The 23,859-nt window shown below is 40.8% G+C and overlaps 1 protein-coding gene across 6 annotated transcripts in view; it reads right to left on the bottom strand.

The window, feature by feature from the left end:
- Positions 1–23,859, bottom strand: part of RPS6KC1 (ribosomal protein S6 kinase C1) — a 91,302-nt gene that overhangs the window by 47,067 nt on the left and 20,376 nt on the right. For all 6 annotated transcript variants that reach the window (XM_076334551.1, XM_076334554.1, XM_076334552.1 and 3 more), the window contains 3 exons: positions 20,187–20,246; positions 19,014–19,376; positions 2,558–2,676 (listed from right to left, as the gene is read on the bottom strand). In XM_076334551.1, the coding sequence (XP_076190666.1) occupies positions 2,558–2,676; positions 19,014–19,376; positions 20,187–20,246 (542 nt within the window). The remainder of the gene's footprint in view (positions 1–2,557; positions 2,677–19,013; positions 19,377–20,186; positions 20,247–23,859) is intronic.

Here is a 23,859-nt window from a genome sequence, read left to right as displayed (position 1 = left end):
CCATGCTTCCCATAACCAAACTGCACTCTGCCCATTGTAATATAGGCACAGGTAATGCTAGGGTACAGTATTTGTCCACCATTTTCTTGCAAACCAATTTCAGTTAAATGGTTCAAGCTGTGCTGGGCTAACAAGTGTAACAGCGCTTGGTCATGCTTCTAGGAAAGGCTTCCTAAGGGTACTAACGCAGTGATTCTTCTCAAAGATTTCAGTGTCCCTCCCACACAGAAGAAGTGATGAGAGACCTCTTTACAGATTCATGTAAGCAAAGAAGGCATTGTACAGTGTTATTTAAACATTCGCATTTGAACAAGGGATGGTATCAGTCAGCATGACCTACAGCAGTAGGAGGTGCTGGTGGTAACAGACCAGCCTTGCCCCAGCATGACCAAAGGCATGTAAACAGCAGTTAAAGAAACATCAAGCTGGTGTGAAGTGATGGTGCAAGGAGGCATACACACTAACCTTGTGCACTGTAGACTTAATTTCTTTAGGAGAAGAACACAAAGTATCTGCATGTTTCCACTAGTATCTCCCAAGAATCACACCGTTTATAGATGCAGGTCATTCCACCCCACTGTCTGCATGGCGTGGAATAATTCACGCAAACTCCAATGTAAACTATCTTGGGCAGTAAAAAGGATAAGCAGTAACTAAGGTGCAAGAATTCAAGTCTGCTCAGCAACCAACGTGCAGGAAGAGTCACATTCCCCACTTTCCTTAAGACACTAAGGCAGAGCACAGAGCATGCCAATTCTTAGTGGTTCCTACCACTACCCTTACAATAACTTTGGGAGGTAAGTCCTCCTCCCGATGAACTTTCAGCTATCAACTTGGAGACAAGCTGTTCCTCACCACAACCATCATGACCCATCAGCACCATCTGCCCTTGATGCCAGCAAATTCCAAAACTCTCAAGATAAAAGTCAAGTTTATGCATTATGAAGAGCAGCAAATAAAAGACATTAAAATACACATACAGACTTAGGTAAAACAAAGCCAAATCATGGAAACAGGGCTTTTTTTGTAAAAAGGAGAATGAGCCAGGTGCAACATTTTGCTTGTGCAAAGTCAGATTTGCCCTAACTTGTCAATTTTGAGTTTCAACACAGAAGAAGAATGGTATTCTATTCTCACTACTTTTTTTTTCTTGTCTTATCCCGATTAATCCTGCTTTCCTTTGGATCTGCAAAGAAGGCATGTACCTTATTCAGTACAGCATAAAAGAGGAAATACTTTACCTCTCAAGTTCACATACAAAAATGCCACCTATTTCTTCCTCCTTCCCAACCACAATTAGTTTTTAAACTTATAAAAAGGCAAAAATAGGTTGTTAATGGTTTTTTTCTTGTTCTGCGGTTTCCAAACACACTGAGGTTTTCATTCAACACAGATTCTTCCCCATTTTCAGGGGTGTTTGACCCAAAGAAAGACTACCTAGTAGGAGTTCATATCAGTCCAAAATACTAAATTGTTCAAAGTACAATTCATAGGAGCAGCAAGACTCCAAACCTCACAAAATATATCCCATTTGGAACATCCTCAAAATTGTACTTGTGGGCTCTCAACATAAAAAAAGCTACCCTTCAAAATCGGTGGTTTTGCTTTTTTCACTTACTTATTAGGCAGTCGGATTTTATAAGGCTTCCTATTTTTGCAGCAGTGGTCTCCTTAAAGCATTTTTAGATCTGTGCAAAATAAGCAGCAATAATCTTCTGCCCTTTTGTCCTCACTTGATATAAATGTAGAGAGATAGGAAGTTGGTAACTTTTATATTTACTGCAATAGGGCGGTTATTGACAATCACACACAGTTTAGCATGACTGCAGTAAAAGTCTAAAGTAAGAACAGGTAAGTCCCAAAGGAATTAGTTGGGGAAGGGCAAAGAAGAGATTTATTGAGGGTGCCTTGGAATAAGCTTTGTTTGTCTTTCGTACAAGTACAGATAAGGGTGTTTCTGCTTAAGAAGGTGGGAAGTACTACAGAAACTCCTCAAAAATCAAGCAGCAGCTGATCACTGAAACACATCCAAGAGAGACATCTGAAGGGATCAGGAAGAACATTTGCTCAATTAAGTACTTTGTGGGAAATTCATCTCCCATCCCCCCACCATGTGCTTGAACTCACTTCTGATACACCATTACATGCTAGGCTAAAGAAACCAACAGCCTTTCTGCTCCCTACAGGACCAAGCAATATTCTCATGGGAAAGTCAAAAGAAATGTTACGTTCTGGTGGGTTTTTTTGCTTTACCTTTAAATTCTTTAGCATGATTAATAATGTTTACATCATTAACTGCAGAGTAGGAGGAAAGCATGTGAACAAACAGGCCTGGATTAAATCAAGCACCCCTTGTAATGCTATGAAATGCAACCAACAAGAATCAGAAAAGAACAGCAACTTAACAGAAATGTAACATCAAAATACTCCTCAGGCCTCCTGAAAGAGAGAAGTTCTAGGCAGTTTTTGAACCTCAAGCTTGAATGTGCTTTGCTAAAAGACAGAATAATTTAATTATACCAAATTCTGGTTCAGAAAAAAAAAAAATAAAGCTTACCATAGAAACAGATGCATCTTCAGAGGATTTATGGCAGAGACTGGAAATTTTTTCTGCACGCATAAGGTATTCTGCAGTCTTCCTTTTCACTGCTTCTCGACGAGTTGGACTTGATTCACCTCAATGGAGAAAAAGAAAGGTATTTTTTCTATAGAGAGAGAGGTACTAAGTAATCAAAGCACAACTGCTTTGATTCTACCTTTTTGATTTCCTTTGGGTTATTCATACTCAAACCTACAGATATGCATCTTATAAAAAGCAAGTACTATGAGCTCAGAGTTCTACAAAAATAACAATTTAAGCCTTGCTATAGACAAAGGTAAATAAAAAGTCTTACCTCATTTTTCTGTGAGCTGGTATATGTTCCTATGGTAACATAGGTAAGAACTGAAACAAATGACTGATCTGAATGTTGTACCCCCAAAAAAATTCAATTAGGGAAGACACGATAAGACATTTACAATAAAAAAAAGAAACCTGTTTTTTCCCCATGTTTCTAATATGGGCTTTTCTAAGGATAAAAAACGTCAGAAACGCTATCAATAGCCAAAAGGCGACATGAGAGACACCAAGAACTCTTGCTCACAACTTTCCAATGCTACCTGCTCCTTGCCTGTTGGCTTGGGGTGACACAGGAAGAAATGAAGAAGTGCTTGCACCAACTACTTCACTTCCCAGATGGCTGAACAACCTTTGTGTTATATCTAATCTACCCAAACTCTTGCAAGAGGTGAGAATACTGTGATACAGCACAAATTCTGTATTCACTCTAAAACTTACAGTTTATGTTTAGGCATTCACATCACGAGCAGTATGTTATAACAGACTCAATTTGTGATGACAACACCCAATCATTCAACCACCAAGCAAAGATAAAAAAATTGTGAGCCACAATTGTTATAACAGAGAATTGAGATTACTATGCTGAAAAATAGTTACAGACAACTGTCCCAGAAGAAGTCAGAGCAATAGCAGAAACTTCATATGGCCCTGACAGTCTCTTCCAGCCATAAATGAGGCCATCCAAGACTTGCAGAAACACAGCCTTGGCTGTGACAGGCTTCTGCACCAACGGGTGCAAGCCAGCACCTCTCGCAAACCGATGCTCAAACGGGGCAAGGAACTGCAAGGATATCTGCCTAACAGCTACTCAACATGAAAGACAAGGCAAGGAACAGGAAAGGTAATAAATTAAACATGCAAATACACAAACCCTAACAAACAGCAGATAACAGGGACAGTAACAAAGACTAGAACTCATAAGACACTGATCAATAGGCCACGAAGGGAACCTCTGAGTGTACCCTTGAAGAAGTTCAACCAGAAACTTGGTAACTGATAAGAAAAGAAATAAGAGGATTATTGTGGTTATCAAGAATGAGTCTCATAAAAAAGAGCAAACTTATTATGGGATGTCTGAGAAAGAACTTACTCTGTAAAGGCTTGCATGCAAAACTTACTGTGGGAAGTTTTCAGGGGGGATTGTGGCAACGTGTAAGACGTTGTGAGATGTTTAGGGGCAGGATTAAAGGTGAGGAAAGGGAGGGGTCAAGGTGGAAGGGGGCGCACAAGCATGAAAAACAGAGATGGGAATTGGTCTACCTGGACTTCAGTAAGGCCTTTGACACCGTCTCCCACAGCATTCTCCTAGAGAAGCTGGCAGCTCACAGCTTAGACAGGTGTAGTCTGCGCTGGGTAAAAACTGGCTGGACGGCCGGGCCCAGAGAGTTGTGGTGAATGGAGTTACATCCAGTTGGCGGCCGGTCACGAGCAGTGTTTCCCAGGGCTCAGTTTTGGGGCCGGTCTTGTTTAATATCTTTATCAATGATCTGGATGAGGGGATTGAGTGCACCCTCAGTCAGTTTGCAGACGACACCAAGCTGGGTGGGAGTGTTGATCTGCTCGAGGGTAGGAAGGCTCTGCAGAGGGACCTGGACAGGCTGGATCGATGGGCCGAGGCCAACTGTATGAGGTTCAACAAGGCCAAGTGCCGGGTCCTGCACTTCGGCCACAACCACCCCATGCAGCGCTACAGGCTTGGGGAAAAGTGGCTGGAAAGCTGCCTGGAGGAAAAGGACCTGGGGGTGTTGGTCAACAGCCGGCTGAACATGAGCCGGCAGTGTGCCCAGGCGGCCAAGAAGGCCAATGGCATCCTGGCCTGTATCAGAAATAGTGTGGCCAGCAGGAGCAGGGAAGTGATCATCCCCCTGTACTCGGGACTGGTGAGGCCGCACCTCGAATACCGTGTTCAGTTTTGGGCCCCTCACTACAAGAAGGACATCGAGGTGCTGGAACGTGTCCAGAGAAGGGCAACGAGGCTGGTGAGGGGTCTGGAGAACAAGTCTGATGAGGAGCGGCTGAGGGAACTGGTGTTGTTTAGCCTGGAGAAGAGGAGGCTGAGGGGAGACCTCATCGCTCTCTACAACTACCTGAAGGGAGGTTGTAGCGAGGTGGGTGTCGGTCTCTTCTCCCAAGTAACAAGCGATAGGACGAGAGGAAATGGCCTCAAGTTGCGGCAGGGGAGGTTTAGATTGGACATGAGGAAAAATTTCTTTACTGAAGGAGTGGTTAAACATTGGAAGAGGCTGCCCAGGGAAGTGGTGGAGTCCCCATCCCTGGAGGTATTTAAAAGACGTGTAGGTAAGGCACTTAGGGACATGGTTTAGTGGGCATGGTGGTGTTGGATTGATGGTTGGACTCTCTGATCTTAGAGGTCTTTTCCAACCTTAATGATTTTATGATTCTGCATGGGCTGATTGTATGTAACAGGCTGCTGGTCAATATGCTTGTCTGACTGAGCCCTGTACCTGACCACCACTGTCTGTCTTACCATCTTATAAAACTCTACTCCTCACTATTTTCTGCATGAGTGTGCTCATTATTCTCTGTGCATAAGATACACCAACAAACTTCAAGCCAGATAAGCAGGCAAGTCAGACAAAATGTCTGAGAACTGGATCATGGAGCTGGGGGGCAGCTACCAAAGAGACCTGAAAAGCAGGTCTTTCCCTGACCAGCAATAGTTCAAAAGAGGTTGGTCTGTTCATGCTGTCCGTGGTTATGTAGGTGTCTCTAAAGGCAACATCCTTCTGCCTGCGTCAATCTGTTTGTGGTCATCCATGTCCATACAGAGTACATGTGTGCACATGCAAGCCCCTCTCAGAAATTTGCACTCAGCTTCACTACTGAGGTAACAAGGGGTAAGCTGCAGCCAGGTCTCTCCAGCAGCTTGAGGCAGAAGGAATTGCTCTGATCCTTCAGTCAGCTAGATCTGGCTAGCTTTAACACTGACTCCTTAATAAAGGAGGAGGAGCAGGTTGTCTGACTGTTTAATTTTCCCAAAACACTTTCAAGATGGCAGATAATAATGAAAAACTAAGTACAAGGTCTCTTCAGAAAGTTCGTGGAGAGTTCCTCTGCTGCAGGCTCTCAGAGCTGCTGTTTTCCCCCCACCCCATGCAAGAGGGAATGAATCATTGCTCTTGCTTTTAACAATCCTTAGACTCAGAGAGCGAAGAAGGCAGAGGCTCTTTTCCACTTTATGTCACCATGGTCTACTACTAGTCATTTTGACCCTGTTAAAATAAAGACTCACCCTGCCTTTCATATTATGACTACAAACTACCTAAACACACAGTACCATCACACAGACTCCATCAAGAATAAGTAGAAGAGACTTACAATCTACTCCAAGCTCTGCTGTAAGTGATCTATTGTAAATCTTATTATCCACCTCACAGCAGGAGGGAAAAGTGACTGTCACCTCCTTGGACAGAGACACACAGCCCTGCTCTGCAAACACCTTGGACTACACTTGGTTTGGGAAGAAGCTGGACAGTCAGAAATTCAGTGCACTTTCAGCATACAATATCATGGATATGTAATACTTTCTCAGTAATTTCTCTCATTCTAAAGACAGAGGGGACTTTGTACCAGGTCCAGCACCTCTAATATCAGCCTCCACTTGCTAGGACTCATCTGGGGAAATTCCCCTAGATGAGACTGCCAGCCTTATTCCCATCTAGGATTAAAAACAAAAACAAAAAAAAAACCCCACAATTGTTTGGATCTAGATTTGGCTTTATCAGAAGAGAACAGATACACAGTACTTTATAAATGTGTGTTGCAATTTCTTAAAACATGACTAACGCTTTTGCTTTCATCTCTACATTTAATCTTACGGCACCATAAAACTTCCTTGTGCCGATCCACTGGTGATCACCCACATTCTCTTAGACACACAAAGTGGTAGTTGCTCCGGTAAAATAAGCCATCTACATAGCAACAATAAACTCTTCAGCCAGCGTTTTCTTCAAGCAGACTGGTAGAAAACTGCTAGGTTAGTGTCTAAGGCTATCATAAAAGTCAAGCTTACTGCTTAATTGTTAGTTATGTGTATTTAGTTGGGATGTTTATTGCCTTTTTTCAATGCTTCGGTAATTTTACAGTAATTAACGCAAACAAGCTAGGATGTCCCCTTAGAGCTGTCTTTGTTCCCCCTACTTTCACAAGACATTAATTTCAGTTTTCCTTCTACTTTTCCTTCCTGAGTAATTTGTTAAATAACATTTGCAAACTGCTCACTCATTAAAATCTTCAGCCGTAAAAGAGGGTGTGGGTTCACAAAACAACATTTACTCAACAAGTTCTTGCATCTTATTTGTGAATAGGATCATTAACAGTTCAGTCTCTGAATACTGTAACAGGTGGATGTTTGACAATTGCATTTATGGAAGTAGGATTTGGGCTTTTTATTCTTTATATTAGTTTAACCAAGAAAATGTAAAAAGCTACATTTCAATACAATTTCCCATTTAAACAGCTAACATCTCACAAAAATCTGTAAAAAAACACAGGATAGGAATGCCAAAAAAAAAAGTTACTTAAAAAGCCTTAAACACAAGGTTATGAGTAACAATAAAGACACCATTAAACTAAAAATAATCTTTAGCATTTCTACCAAATTTCAGGTCATAGAACTCTTCACGTAAAACCTAATAAATCACTAAAACACAGTACTAGAACAAATCCTTATATTTGACAGATGTTAAAGCTGTGATGCAGACTATGCATTTTTTTTAAAGGCAATATTGCATTTTGTTATGGGATAGTGTTTTTAGTTACACAAAATGTGTACTCTTAAAAGAATCCACTAATTTATTCCTAGTTAAAACCTTTTGATTTAAACACTGTGTGAACATACTGAGCTCCTATTTCCATTCTGTGGTTAGCCCACAGTAATCTAAAGAGGTATCTCTCTTTAATTACAATTTATAACTTGAAAGGCATTTTTCTTTAAATGGCAGCAAACAGGAAATGTTTAAACTGTGTCAAAGCCTTTGATGAATCTTTACAACTGCTCATAAAAGATCATCGTGCTTAAAATAATATTGATTTTTCATTTATTTTCCTAGATACTAAAAGATTTACGTTTCATCTGATCAGGATCAAAGCTTCTCCCCCCTCCTGGTCACTGGGATTAAATCAGCAATGTAATTTTACATGTTTAAAAACTACACTGCTAAAGCAAGATATAAAAGTGTAGCAAGGCTGATCATAGAGACCTTAGAATAAAAACCCCTCAAGATTCCCCGTCTCTCTCCCTCTCTCTCCCTCTGCATTCGCTACGGAGCAGCTGTGCCTCACGCAGATTCACATGAATGAAAATATTAAGGCGAGAAACCACCCACTTAGTTTATTTTCCATATGACTTTCCTGTAATTATTTTGTAAACTGTTCACACAACAATATATAAAAACATCTGCAAAAACAGGTAATTAATGTGTCAAGCCAAACTAATGCATTTTTTATGGTGTCCATGCTTCGTCAACTGTAATTATAACTCTTTTTAAGCAAATGATGATGTGTTTGTTGCAATGTGCAAGTGGTTATTTTAGATGCTCTGTTTACTATTACTGCAAACAGAATATAAAAACTCCACAGCTACTTTGTTGCACATATAAGCCTTCATCTACACAAGCACAAACGGGCTGCTCCCTCATTTTCCAAAGGCTTTGCCTATTTCAAAGAATTAAAAATATCTTAAAATGAAAATTGGCTTTGGAAAGGCTGACCAGGCCACCCGCTGACCAAAGTAACAGTAGCCAGGACATTAGGACAGCAGCCAATGATTTAAAATTTGTTCTTTAATTTTTATTTCTAAGGAGGGTTCAGCTACAATAAATTTACAAAAACAGACGTTCCTAACAACATGCAAATGATCTTGAGGGTTTGATAGAGGAAAACCACAAATATCAGAATAATTGTGCCATTGAGTTCATCTGTGACTTGCCTGCTTGTTTTCCCATAGTCCACTGATTTGAATGAAAAATAGAGCAGCAGTATTTCCACAGAATAGGTACATAGTAGTAGCATCTGGGAAAATAGCAATATTTTTGTTTGTCTTCTACTCAAAAGAGTCTTCTACTCACACCTCATAGCACCTCAGAAGAGTACATACCTTTGAAAGATTAGCTAACTTAATGTTGAAGTGTTAAGTATTCAGCTCAATTAACTGTTTATTCAGGCATCAAATCTTCTGTAATTCTATTGTATAAGAAAATGACTTATGTTCAGGTATTAAGAGCAAAAAGCTATTGAAAGGGGGCCATACCCAATAAACTCAAACAAACAAAAAATCTGAGTGGTAAGGACCATGAAAAAAATCTGTCCTTTTCCCTGAAATAATCTGGGGTACTAACAGAACACGTCTCAGATGCATAGAAGTGCTCTCAAACTTTCTCTGGTCCTTAACTCTTCTCCTCCACAGGTCTAGGATAAAGTCATGTGGAAGTTGTGTCTTACTGGATGGTAACAAACAAAGATAGCTCTAGTCACCATTTGCCAGTAACATATACAATATTCAGTAAATCACAGTATATAGCACCCACCCAGAAATTCTAGATATTCCTTCCTTCCTTTGTGTCTGACCACCTCCGAATCACCCCCCACTGGGCATTACAGATTTTCCTCAGGAAGAGCCAATCTGTCAGGACAACATCAGTGCACTCCCTACCTAACTCGCTGCTTTACCAGTATGTGGATATTTCTGCAGAAAAGGTAAGGCTAAAAAGTTAGCATTACCAGTCCCAATCCTCTGTAACCTCCATATTCCAAATCTTCCTGCTTTTCTCTCAGAGTTACTAAAAATATATGTGGGCTGCCTTTATTTAAGAAGATATCAGAAGAGATTTGCTCCAGGAAGGAATGTCCTCTTGCAGAACAGGCTACAAGGAACTTGTGGGAGACTGCCTGTTGTGCTAACCCCAAACTCCATGTTCTTAACAATTTAAACAGTAAAACTTCCTCTAAATACTGAAATCTTCAATGAAACATTTATAATTGCCAAATCTAACAGCTATAATACCATTTTTTATTTTTAAAAGTTTCTTTATCTTCTTCACAGTCTTCCTGCACATATCACCCAGCTGGATTGCTGAATTTTTCAAAGAATTGCTCTCTATAAAAATGCAAGGGAGTAAGCCTTAAAAGATTTATTTCTTCTCACAATGAAAAGAGGTTTAGCAGCACCTTCCTTATTAGTGGGTAGCCCAGCTGTTATTTTTGCCTAATTGGTTCAAGAGGACCTCTGTTCTTCTTAGGGCAAACACTTCTTACATCATGTGAAGCAGACTCCTTTGTCCATATTAGCCAAACAAAAGCTCAGGCACACCATAAGTGACAATGCGATTCATAATCCAGCACAGGCTTGTGACCACTTTGGACACAGTTTTATAACCCCGAAATTTATTTCAGAAAGGGGAAAAGCTGCCGATTTTGGAACAAGTTTCCACCAACTTTCACAGGACAGTGGGTAACCTTCAATTTTCAAACAATTACTTAAGTGAAATGTGGCAGGTGCTGGGGTAGATGGACACTTCAGCATCAAGGAAAGATGCTATAGATTTTAGCACCAGGTGGCAGTTTGGAATTGTGAAATAAGCCCACTAGCTCGTCGTCTCTAGTATGCTATATATTATATTAATGATGAGTTCCTTTGAGGTGGTGGCCAAATTCTGCAGCTGAAAAAAAAGCACGTAAATATTAAAAAATAAGACCAAGGTTAAGCCCATTATAGTAAAACAGTTTCAAGTGATCTTTTTTCCTTTTTTTTTTTTTAACATTGTGAGTCAAAATTTAGTAAGATGCACCACATTTATCAGAACCATTCTTTCTTAGTTTTTGAAGATTCAGGACAGTACTGTACTCTAGCAACCAAGAAGAAAAGCCATTTAAAAGTTAAACCTCTCATGCTGAAGCACAAATGCGTGACAGTGAGCGAACACCTAAGAATTCTTCTTCCAACTTTCCAGTGTGCTCATAACTATTACGTCTATGTTTTATACATCATCTTCATTGCAGGTTGCTCGAGACACTCACAGATCTACACTTCTGTGAAGTTACCAATTCTGCATCCTGTAGAAAACCTAAGGTTACACACCAGTGGTGTAAACGTCTAGGTAAACACCTCTCTGGAAAAAAAATATTGGCATATGTGCCAAAGTTAAGATTACATAGAAGAATGGTGTGGGTGAAACGTGTTTGAGTGACCGGTAAAGCAGGAGTCAGTAACACTGAAGATAATAAGAAACGTAACTTTCCAGAAACACTAATCAACAAACATCTGTTTATAGAGAAACTCTCATATTAAATCCACAAGGTGGTGGTAGCTTTTCATGTGTGTATGTGACTATCTGGAAAAAACTAAAATTAATGGTCACACAGCACACACCATTTCAGGGAAGAAAAGCTTAAACTTCCCATCCATCTGCTAAAACTTGTAGTCTTCAACTGCAAGGTATTTCACCAAAGTAAGACTTTGTTGACAACGTGAGAAATATTCTTGAACACTTTCCTGTAAAACTACATAAGAATAAGGGGCGGGGGGGGGGGAAAACCGTGAGTGTTGCAAGACAGAAGGACAAGCAGTGGCATCCTAGCACAGATGAGGAAACAAAATGGTGACAGCAGCAGCAGGTCCTCCAACAAACACCACAGGAACAGGAGGAGAGCACTGCCAGTCAGAGCAAGGAAAGAAGTTACACAGGCCACCACCACAGAAGAGAGGAAAAGATTTTCCAAGTTCTCTGCGCTCTTCCTTCTTAACTAAAAGGACAAGTCCAAATTAGAATTAGCAACCACAAGCATTCCTTATTTCAGAGCAGAGGGAACCCAGGCACACAGGCACCTATCCCTTCAAGAACAAGTTACTACAGTTTGAAGCACAAAGTATTGCAGAAAGAAAAAAAGAAAAAAAGACATGATAAAACAATTATGAGATTCATCAATCCTGACTGTCTAACAGTACTGATATCTATGTATTAAATGTAATTCATATGTACTGTTATATAGTACTATGGGAAATGGTATCTTTCCATAAGCAATCACCAAAATGTCTAAAACAGAAGAGCCAGTGGCAGGCCCTGTAGAGATCAAACCTATACTAGTCCTTCTACACAGCTCTGAAGCTAGAGAAGCTATTTTAAGACACTGGAAGGGAAAAGAGGGAAAGAGGACAGGAAAAGAGAAAAGGAGGATGGGAAAAGAGAGAAGGTGTATACGCAAGAACTGGGGGGGGGGGGGGGTGGCGAAAGCAGAGCACTGATTATCCTGCAGCATCATGCCCTTAAACATATCTACGCAATTTTTCTATTCCAGCTAGTAATTTGCCTCAATTCACCCACACTGCCCGAGGCATTTAATCCTGCAGCCAGAGACTTCAATTTTCTCACCTAAGGACAGAAGTGGCACTGTAAGCTAGATCAGTCTGTTCTGCCTACGCTGTATGCTGGAAGAAGTGTGGCAACCCTACTAGGTCTTCTGACAGGAGGTAGAAACCCCACATAGCAACAGTCAAAAAAAGATTAATGCACTTAGCTGCAGCTAAGTGCTGGCTAACAACAGCTGAGATAAAAGGCTGTGCAGGCAGGCAGAGATGTCTGTCAAAGAGGCTGGGCACAAGCAGCAACCTGGCAAGAAGCTGCTATGAGGACAGATTCAGAAGTCTTGGAAAGGTCAGATCAACACCAAGCCAATGCAGTTAGCTGTGTCCCCCAGAACAGGGAAGAAAGAACAGATTTTTAAGGCCCACCTCGTCACATATTTATTCATTCTTTAACAGCCACGTGCTAAGCAACCGCATTCAGAGTCATCTCTGTATCATGCCCTACATGTTGGCTTACAAGTATTCCTACAATTCACTTTTACATGTATTCTAAGGCTCTAAGCTGTGCAGCAGGTGCTAAACCCCAGACCTTTATCAGCCTCTTGCTGCAGAGAAGTCTTGCAGTTTAAGTGGAACTTTGCCTTGAGTATTCCTTTACATAGCTGAATCTGACTGTATTTATACATTAACCAACTTCACCGTACTTTACTGGCAGATGCTGTATTTTACTGCTTTGCCACAATGAAGTGTCTAAACCCAGTACTTTTGCATATGGAATGACATCACTCAGGGTAATCCATCCAGCATCTACTGCACAGTGATGGATCCTATAGCACTAATCTGCTCTGAAGCTCTGTATGGTCTGCAATGGGCTTGGAAGCCAACACATTTCCATTATGAACAGCTCGTAGCCCATATTAGCGTGGGTTTCAATATCACTGGCAGCACAGTGAGGTTAGACGACTTTTTTTTTTTTAAGCAAACCACAGTATTTCCAACATCCCTTCTTAATCTAGCTGCTTGTCAATAGACAAGTCTTCTCACCAACATCTAACCTTCTGAAACAGCAGCTGTGATTTCAAGGTTGTATGAAGCACTAGGAGAGAGGGAGCACTTTGTATGGTTGCTTAGAAAGTCCAACCCAAACGGTCCCACAGCACCCTCACAGCCCAGTAGCAGGAAACAGACGGTTTTCAGCTCTTTTGGAAGGAACCGGGGCAGGAAGTTTTTGTCTTGACTGGTTCCAGCCTCAGTGGAAGCATAAAGCTACAACAGCAAATAAGGTAAGTGATGATACACCATAGAAGCACGGTGGTCTGAGATCAGGTGGGGGAGAATTACAGTTCTGTCAGTCACCCTGTCACTAACCTTTCTCTGTGGGGCCCAGCACAACTCTACGGTTTCCCTGCAGACATCAGCTCACACCCCAATGCATCTTCTCAGAGAACAGGTCTGTTGTTTCCTCAAAGATGTTGCTCAAATCAGGCATAGCTGCTGAGTAGCTCAGAAAGCCTGAGAGATTGTTACTCTCAATGAGAACCACTACTCAGAGAACTTAACAAGTGAAAGGAATTTAAAATAGCTACTATGTTGTAACAGAAGTTGTCTTCATAACTGCCATTCAACAAACAAGCAAAGGTGCTTTTCACTCTGGAAGCCAGAAACGTGCTTGTGGAACAGCCATGGCTCCTCTTCCCCTTTTCATAAAGCACTGTCTTCTTGGCATTCTGTCAAGCATGCTCCTGTTTGCATCCCTGGCTCCATCACAAGTTCAAATCACAGCCCATCATAATCCCAGTAATTAGACACAAGTTGGTTTGTTTTCAGAATATCCAAAAATATCATCTAGTTGTCCAAAGTATTCCCAGCATTTCATTGTATATGCATTTCTGGGTTAAAAGTCAAAGTCATTTTAGCAAGGTTCCAGTAATTTGTGTAATTTTTGTTCCAGCTCTGTTTACTGCATAAACATTAAAATAGCACAGAGCAGTGCAAAACTGACATTCGCAGCCCGCTTTCAAAGACACCAGCAGCTTATCTAGAAGTTGTAGATACCTAATGCAAAATACAGATACCTAGAAAACAGCTCGTGGCTGCTAAACTGGCTTAAGAGGCACCTCATACTTCATGCAACAAGGTCCATGCTGCCTAGCTGAATCAGCCCCCTAAAACAAATAAACATTCATTGTGCCCAGCTACAGCTGCTACACATGTGAAAACAACCACCCCAAATCTCTGACAGAGTAAATGGATCATCTTCCTTCAGATTGTAATGTGTAACATGGAACCTTGTATGTAACAGACCAGCAATGAACACATTTGCTTTCTAAACCACATAGAACAGATCCTGTACTTTTCTACACGAATTAGACTGACCAAATTGTGAAGCGCTCTTGCTTCATCATGTGCCTGAAGTTACTGAAACCCAGCGATAAGCAATAATGTTAACTGTGTTTATCACACAGCTCAGATTGCCCAGATCCACAACGGATATAACATGAGAACAGTTGGGAGTTGGAAAAAGAGGAGCAGTTTATACAGACAGGACTCCCTCCTTTATTACAAAACACACTTTCCATAATTTTAGCCTCCTGATCTACTTTTTCCTAACATAAACTACGTCCTACACCAAAGTCAGGGAAAGCACTACTTCGCATAAAACACAGTTAACTTCCAGCCTAGAAGTTGGTGGCTTGCTATCGATTAGTGCATTTTTTCCATCACTAGGCCTGAAGCAATGCATTGACCTCAAAGTGCTCTGACATGCTAACAAAACAAAGGAACAGCTATAATTGTGAGCCAAAGTTTCTATCAATTAATATACTTATCTTCTAGTATGCTTTAAAAGGCAGAAGATTGGAATTCTAGAAGGTTTCAGCTTCTAGAGAATTGTTTAACCATCCTATACAACCCTTACAGACCTGCTTTCCAAAAGCTCCAAAATCCTGTACACAACAATATCCAGAAAACACAAGAGGGGCAGCAGAATCAATACATATCCAGAGGAAAAAGGAAAGGATAGCAGCCATTCCCTCTCACTGCACATGAGGGAGCTCTGGTATAAATGAAGTGGGGAGGTACAAGAGGTGCAGGTAGTTCAATGGGTAGTCCAAGGGCTCTGCTGCCAGTCCAAGAATGCGTTCTCCTCCTTCCCACTGACAAACATGTTTAATATTAAAATCCATGTACGGAGTAGAACTAGGCCCAAGATGTATAAAGAGCAGATGCCCAGAGTCCAAGGTATACACCAGCCTCTCAGAGCACAGACGGCATTCATTCCCCAAGTGACATGCAGATCAGGCCTTCTGGCAGGACTGTGAATAGGACATTAAAAGATTTAGTACTAAAACTCTGCAAGAGACTAGCAGAGGAAAATGCACCTTGCACAGTATAATTAACACCACTATAGTTGTGAGAGCATGCGCACACAGCTGAAAATGAAGTCAAGATGTACCTTTCTTTGGTGTAAGCACATGCACCACCTGCCTCGTCTAGCATTAGTGTCATCAGCTCAGAGAGCTGGAAAGTCATCAGTAAAGTAACGGACTCAGGTGTGCTCCGACTGCCTTTATGGAAGCCAGCTGCTTCAAACTAAACAACATGAGTCTATAAACTTGCAGTTATAAACTTACTCGTACACGATTTTGACGAGGCAGCCTTAAGAAGTAGATCATCTTGTACCAAGCCTAAAGGAGCAGCTGGCAACAGAGACACCCTTCTCTTTCAGATACATCTAACCAACTTATAGAGGCACTACATTTCCAAGCTAATTCTGAGAGAAGTTTCAAACACAGAGGATGGATGTGGGTTTTTTCCCCCTGGTACACTAGTTACATTTCCTGATTGCAATTCTTAGGTGTCAATTTCTATTTCCTTGGTGCCACCACGTGGCAAAAATATGTATTACCATATAACTTGCAAAAGCCACTTCCAGTCCATTCTAAAGAGGGGCCACACATTCTGCAATGGCTATACACTGAAAGGCAATGTCACTTTATATGTGTGTGTAAGCATATATGAATGCTGTGTTTCACTTTCAGATATTACGAAGGCTAATTTACACAAAATAGTATAAAAATAATCAATGGCAGAAGATCGTAGGCATTTTGTAACAATTGCACCATCCTTATCTTTGAAGCATGTTATTATCCATGTGAAATGCGTAACCATGGGTGTTTAAATAGCTGAAGTGATTAAGTTAAGGTTGGGTTTTTTTATTGCAACATACAGTGAATATCCACATATCAACACTAAACATCACCCTCAAAGTAGCTAGATTAAAAAGCATGATACAGATAGTTATTTGTGTTTTTTTGTTGGGGTCTTGGTTTTTTTGGTTTTGGGGGGTTTTTGTTTGTTTGGTTGGTTTTTTTACTGTCCTCATAGATCCTGAGAAGGCGTACAATTTTAGGAAGGCGTTTGAATCAGGCCTATCATTATAAAGAAGGACATCAGTGTCTCCTTGCCAGCTTGCAGAAGCTCCAAAGAGAAAGGACACAAGATGAGCTGGATCTAGCCAAATCTAGTGTAAGTGCCCAGCAGAGGACGAACATTAATTTCCTTTCCACCTCCACAGCCATACAGGGTAACACAGAGAAAGGAGAAAGAAGACCTGACTGCTAAGAACTAGCCCTTGTACGTTTATGTTCCCAAGGGATAAGATGCCAGTTAAAAAGCAACTCACTCCTGTTATTCCCTTCCTTGTGCTGTACAGATGCAGTATCAGGGACTGCACAGAAAAAGTTGCAAGTGCTGGCTACACATCTCTTCATCCATCAGGAACACCTCTACCCACACACACAGAGGTCCCACCACTATAAATTTATTAATAACCCCCACTGTACTATCTGAGTGGCATCAGGAAAACAGGGCAGAATATCACACTCTTCTAAGACGCCTTGAATTTTTTCCTAGCCTGAAAAGCACGGATACCAGTGGGTGAAAGAAAAGGATTATCAGTCATCCGAGGTAGCTGGATGAGTAACTAGTCAACGGCAAAGAAGCAAAAGTCCTTAGAGGAAATGTTAGCAAATGTAAGTAAAAAGCTCAACCCACTCTGGTTCAACGAGTTATTATGCATCAGTTGAGCAAGTCACCTACAATACATGTAAGAATGGCCTTTCACAACTTCAAGGTAAACATATTACCATAAGGATTACCATGGATTCAAAGCCAACATGTTTAATCACTGCCACAAGTCAAGTACGCATGCATAGTTACCACAGCTCAACTGATGCGCAATAGCCTGACTTGTGTGCATGCCCTAACAGTTTGCAACTGTTTAATAAAGAAAGCTTTTTGAAGCTGAAACTCGGACTGTCAGTTTGAAACTGCATCATAGCAGCCTTGCATCATGGCCAGAAGACAGAATTGGTTAAGATGAAACAGGATATTCTTTAGAAGACTATAACTGCATGGCACACAGGTCTATGAAGAAGTGTGTTAGTAAAGAAAGAATAGCTGGGCTCTCCAACAGAAGGATTGCCAGCACATTCAATATCAAAAATGAAAAGCATTTTGATAACATGGGCAAGGAAAGATAGGATGCTATTGAAAAGCCACAACAAGCAGCAAAGCAGTAACCCTACTGACATCACTGGGACTTGAAAAGAAAGAGGAAGATTTACTTTTGCCAAAAAGTAAAAAGACACTTTAAGCAAAAGCTATGCACATATCTTGGCCCACACCTCTAGTTTTCATCAGTAACCTATCCATTACTTTTTGCCAGGCCCTGTTAAAGCAGCTCAGCAGGTAACTTTCATTCCTAGAACTGTTCAGAGGGTCTGGACCACTGCTGTGCATCCTACCGAGATGCAGCAAAGGTTTCTGCTTGTATGTTCTTTGGTACATTGGCATTTAAGTTCAGCTCTGGAGCAGCATAATGCATCTGTGCTGTATACCATCAAACAAAGCCACAATTCTAATGTTACTCATTTGACCTGCGTGGGACAGAAGCACAATACACAGACCCTGAATTCACTCAAGGAAAGAACAAATCTTTTCCTGTGCTTTATAGTTTTAAGTCATTGTTGGACAAAATGCAAATATATGAGGTTATTGCTCTAGATTCTCAAGAGCTAGAGATGGAAGGGGAAAAAATTGTTCCCTGACTGACAAGATGCAAGGAGAGTCCACAGAAATTCACATGTAGATGCATCTGGTCAGTTAACAACAGCTTTTGCAGACATAATATTGACACACCAAAGTCTTTTGAAAAAAAAATAATCCTGTTCTCCTCCAGCAGTGCAGGCACATAAGTTTGTATGCGTCCTTTAGCTAGAAAAGGAGAACAGTTTAGTGGAAGAAGCAAGAGGCTGTAAGCCAAGAATAGTTCTAATCCTGTTGTGACTGGGAAGTTAACCTGAGTCTGCCTCTCCCCATGCGTAAAATGGGGATAATTAATCCTCACTTAACCATGTAAATTAAATAATGTTTCTACAGTGCTACAAGTGCCACATATTAATTAATGCCTAGGTAATAAAAAGGAAAGAGGCAAAAGTGGAGCACTTCACTACTTACCTGCAAGTCGGAGGTTGTGCTGCAATTTTAAACGAGGAGATATTTGGCACTTGGAAGATGAGACCCTAAATTATCATTCAGTCTTAGAGGGAAAGACTTTTCTCTCTCTCTCTCATATGCACAGCAGCTATCAAGCACGCGAAAGCCAGGCACACATCATCCTGCATTTCATATCACCTCTTTGCAACATAGTAAGCTGATGTTAACTAAGGAAACGCCATAAACAAATACCCATAACCAAAGGTAAGGCAAACATAGCAGGAAGATCCATACCTTGAACACCTTCCAGAAGCAGATCAACGCCCTTTCTATAAAAGCTGAAGGCAGTTTCATAATCTTCTTCCTCCTCCTTCTTCAAGGCCAGTTTTATCAACTCGCCTGCTTTCTCCAAGTAATCTTGTTTGCCAGGCTTGGGTTTTAAGCTTCCAGTAAACAGACTATGGCTTTCCCTCTCTCCTTCAGGTTTGCTCCACTCCTGCTCAGGTGCCAGTGTGCTTCGTACTGGGGGTTCAGAAGTAAGGCAAAGGCCAACAGCTCTACTGGGAGAACTTTGGTTGGATGCCATTCCATCATCTAACTCAGCAAGAGAGTCTGCATCGACTGTCAGAGAGATCAGGTCGCTGTCACTGGAGAAGCCTGAAAGCACAGTCAGAAAGACATCCATTACTCTAGATTTCTCATATACCTTAGGAACCTCCAAAATTCTTTATCCCATCCAAAGACTTTAGCTTTCTTCTCACTTATGCAGCTTCCTGAGACGTTGTGCACAGAAATTCCCTGCATGTAAAGCTGTCTTAAAAATTATTACCTATAGAAACATGTTTTTTAAAGTTAGCTACAAACTCCGCAGAGCAACTGGTCTTCATTTTAATACTGGGAATGAAGATACCAACATCTAACACCCAACTTAAACTTTCAAAGCCTGCACACCATTGGGCTCCAGGAAAAGTACTCTGTGTGAGTGCTATTAGAAAAGTCAATCAGCAGGAGTCAGATTACCGTTGCAAGAAATCCCAACATACTGTTTTAAATCAGTAAGATGAAGCATCCCAAAAAACAGTAAATTAGGAGTTGGAATTAACACAGAGTTACTGTCAGCTTATGCATCATGCAGCACTAACTCACATCCACCACGTATACTCTTCTTTCATCGCTAACACACGGTAAAATGAATTAGCTTACAACTCGTTCACTGAAATTTGAGCTAACACATTTTACATTTGCCATAAGCTAAAAGCATATATACTTACTGCAAGCTGACCTTCAGTAACTAAACTACAGCAACTTAGCAGGGTTATTTGGAAATAAATGGCAACAAAGATATTTTACACGTTCACCATTTCATTCTGTAAGGATTATCATCCACAAAAAGTGTTCACTCATAATTTATGACTTCCTAATAATTTAAATTCCACAAATGTAACGGAAACAACTTCTAGATCTCACCTCCGCATTCCGACTGGCTCGTAAGTGTCACATCATCAAGCCCACTTAAATCCTTTCGAACTGAAAAGGACAAGAATGATAAAAATGTTTCTGACATCCTTTTGTACAGCAGATCGGATGTTCACTTGCCATCAAAATGAAAGGGCATGACCCCACTACAGGTAAAAGTACATAATATGAAACTGGTCTTTGACCAGCTAGCAGAGATATCCATTTGGTAATTCACCACTAAAATTGTGACAGTAGTATTAGATTTGCCATTTCTCATTGCCTCCGAGGTTAAAAAACAAAACACAGGTGCTTGCTTGGGGGGGGGCTAATTCAAACCTCAGCACTCCAACTCACTTAATTTCAATAGCAGCAGCACTTAAATCCCTATCTCTCACTGCTCTGATGATTTACAGCTAAGGAGACTTAAAACAGGAGAGCCTTCAAAGATGGGACCTACACACCAAGAAGAAAAAAAGAAAGCCAGCTTTCAGTCTCAAAAATGTCATTCCAGAACAGTACCCTGCATGAGACATATGGAGCGAGCCACGAATTTGGCAGTGCCACCTGGATATCAAGTAGCAGTTTGTTTTATCACCTTGGCACATGTACCCACTGAGGCAATAAAACAGGCAACAAGGTCAAGACATTTAGCTGTTTGAACACACAGAGAAAGTAAATTCTGAGCTAAAACCTGGTGTCTGTTTTCTTTTGTATTATCAGAGTCAAGAGTTTATCCACATTATCAGGTAAAGTTCTGACTTACCTGCAAAAAGTATGTGGCAGTAGCAAGGAGCTGACTCAAAGGCAACTAACTCAAACTTTCTTTTCGATTTCACAACTCTAGAGTTAGAGGAAGTTTACAATTTATGGAAGAGGAGTAAGAAGACACCGTAGAAATACTGCTTTTCTAAAAGCTAGCAGTTCCTTTAATGTGAGTTAGAGAAAAAAGACAGGAAGGAGAACAGATTACCAGCCACTCTCTTTGTCTGAAAAGCAAGGCACAGTGATACTTAGTGACACAAGACTGCTTGAGAGGAGGGGACAGGGTGCACAGAAGACAATGCTCCTGATCTTTTCAGGGGAGGGACATAAAACAAAGTGTCCATGCAGAGAAGAAAACTGCCTGTGCAGCCCCAAGTCCTGCAAGAAAGAAGGCAACCTCACAACAGAACAGTTGGAGGAAGACAGAAGATTCATTAATTAGTGTATTAATAATGGGCCATTCACCTGCCCAATTTAGGGACAGCAATGTCAAATATGGGTGCAGAGGACTGAGAATTTATGAAACAACATTTAGAGGAGTCAAGTTATTTTGTTCAGTGAAGAGAAATTGCTAGCTAGGGAATGTATAGGTGGAAGCAGAGCTGACAGACGGACAAAGGGTGCAGATAATGAATGGAAAAGCTGGTGGGTTTGTGGGAAGGGTGTGCTGGCCACCCATGTTAGATGAATTAGAGCATTTCCACACAGCAGATTTCAGACAGACCCAAGTTCCCCTCCCTACAGTCCAAACAAAACCACGTTTGCTCTGCTCTTGCAGCCAACTTGACCAGAAGCTGTATGAACACAGCTAGCATGGCACAGAGCCTGAGCTAATAAACTTTGCTTAAGGGCAGGTTTAGAGCCCAGGTCTGGCACCACACCACCACAGTCATGGGGCTTCCAATCAGCCCGAGAGGTAGGAAGAGTCTGAACTGCATATGCTTATTTCTGGGAAGATAATGTGAACATGGTAAAACAGAAGGAAGCGGGGGGAAAAGAATGAAAATAAAATGAAAAAAAAAAAAAGATGAGCTTCCCGGTGAATTTCTCTAAAGAATTTGGCAATTGGTATAGAAAGACTTTTGAAGAGAAAGTTGGACATATGAACATTATCCCATGTACCCAGAGAGGAAGACAGAGTGACTGTTTGTCAGGAATATTAGATGAGTATAATGATGCTGAAATTGAACATAAATTCCTGTACTTGTCTCTGCCTTGTGCAATTTCACCAAGTATATGAGAAGTAAACGCAGTTTCCAAAAATTGGTGGAAAGCCTGGGTAACCTGGCCTCTTAAAAAGCAGGTTCCTGTGAAAGCATGAACTGCCAAACTGCCTTTACAAGGAAGATACTTATCGCTTATTTTGGTATAAAAACATTTCTACTACTATCAATTTGCATCTTCTACCATTAATGTGCACACCTTCTGCAGACTGAACTTTGTCTGAAAAGAACAGATAAAAGTGAGAAAACACAACCCACCCTTATAAGCAAACACCAGCACCTGTTAAAGAATGGGCTTGATACTTCTTAGTACAACAGCTTGAAGGAGCAGTGCCCACGTGGAGGCACTTGAATGTTCACAAAAACTAACACAGTGAACTAGTCACAGTTAACTACGATAATCAGACTGGGAAAAATTAGATGCAGGATGCCCTGAGGAGAGGCAGGGAGAAGACTCAGAGCCGAGTATTGCCACTGCCATCTAGAGGCCTTAAAGGCAGATGTTTACTTCTCTCCCTAGTCGCCTCCCCATTCAAAATTTGGTTTCAAACATAAGAAAATATGAGCTGGAAAACACATAGATTTGTAGAAAAGATAACTCCGCAAAAGTCACATTCAGCATCTGGAAATCCTGTGCTCACAGTTGTTGCAAGTATCCCCTAAAACCACTCCAGCCAATTCAGAAGAGTATCAAAGAATTTTTCTACTTTACAGCATTTTTTTCTTTTCAGTATTTTATCTCACATAAAAGAAGTGTTTTTCTTCTTCTAAAAATGAGGCCCTTGTGAATAAAGAATAGAAACATTCACATTAAGCACTTTTAGAAGCACTTTTTCTTTTATAAGGCACAGTGTAAAGTAAGTGCATTGTCAGAATCTGAAATGTTAAATTTCACAGAAATAGTGCCCCTTTAAAACTAGTTACCAGTATTTAATTACAGAGGATAGTTATGATAAACAGCTCTATACCTTTCCCTTCACAGAACGAAATATTATGGGGGCATTAGTTCATTAACATTATAGAAGATACTACAAAATAAAATGCTAAACTCACTGCCCATGTAGAACGTATTATATAACTAAGCACAAAGTTATTGACATAGAGAGATCCCAGTGGCAAGCCATACAACCTCAAGCAAAAAATAAATAAAAAACCAACCAACGTTAGAAAACGCAAGCAGTTCTTGTTATTCAAGCAGAGTTTTACCAAAGCAAGTTCTATGCCAGAAAGATCAGACGAAATTAAGTAGTTAAGAAAAAAAACCCTGCCAAATAAGCTTCATAAGTGTTTGTATAATAATGTGTATTTATAAATGAGTGTAAAACAGTTCCAAAGGAAAATCTGAAGGGTTGGAAAAGCATTTCTTAGAAGTCACAAGGACCCAAGCATAATTCAAATACATAAATATCCAGAAGATTGCATGGTACTTGGCAGATGATTATACACAGAAATGCTTAAGCTAGCTCAGCCTCCAGAGGCAGGCAAGAAGCCCTAGTACAGTATTTTTTTGGGCTAATGGACCCTACCTCACAGCTATACTATTATTTAGCGCAAGTGAAGTGCCACTAAAATTACTCTACATGTGGTATCCAAGCCAGCACGTACATCTTTACAGTGTGCTAAGGAAATGAAGTCATCGGAAAAGGGACACACCCTCCATTGGCATAGCACAATCAGAAAACATTAGCAAGTTAAGG

The sequence above is a fragment of the Aptenodytes patagonicus genome, chromosome 3 (assembly GCF_965638725.1).
Source record: "Aptenodytes patagonicus chromosome 3, bAptPat1.pri.cur, whole genome shotgun sequence".
Taxonomy (NCBI): Eukaryota; Metazoa; Chordata; class Aves; order Sphenisciformes; family Spheniscidae; genus Aptenodytes; species Aptenodytes patagonicus.
Note: the sequence above shows the minus strand (reverse complement) of the source record. Positions and strands in the feature narration are given on the sequence as shown.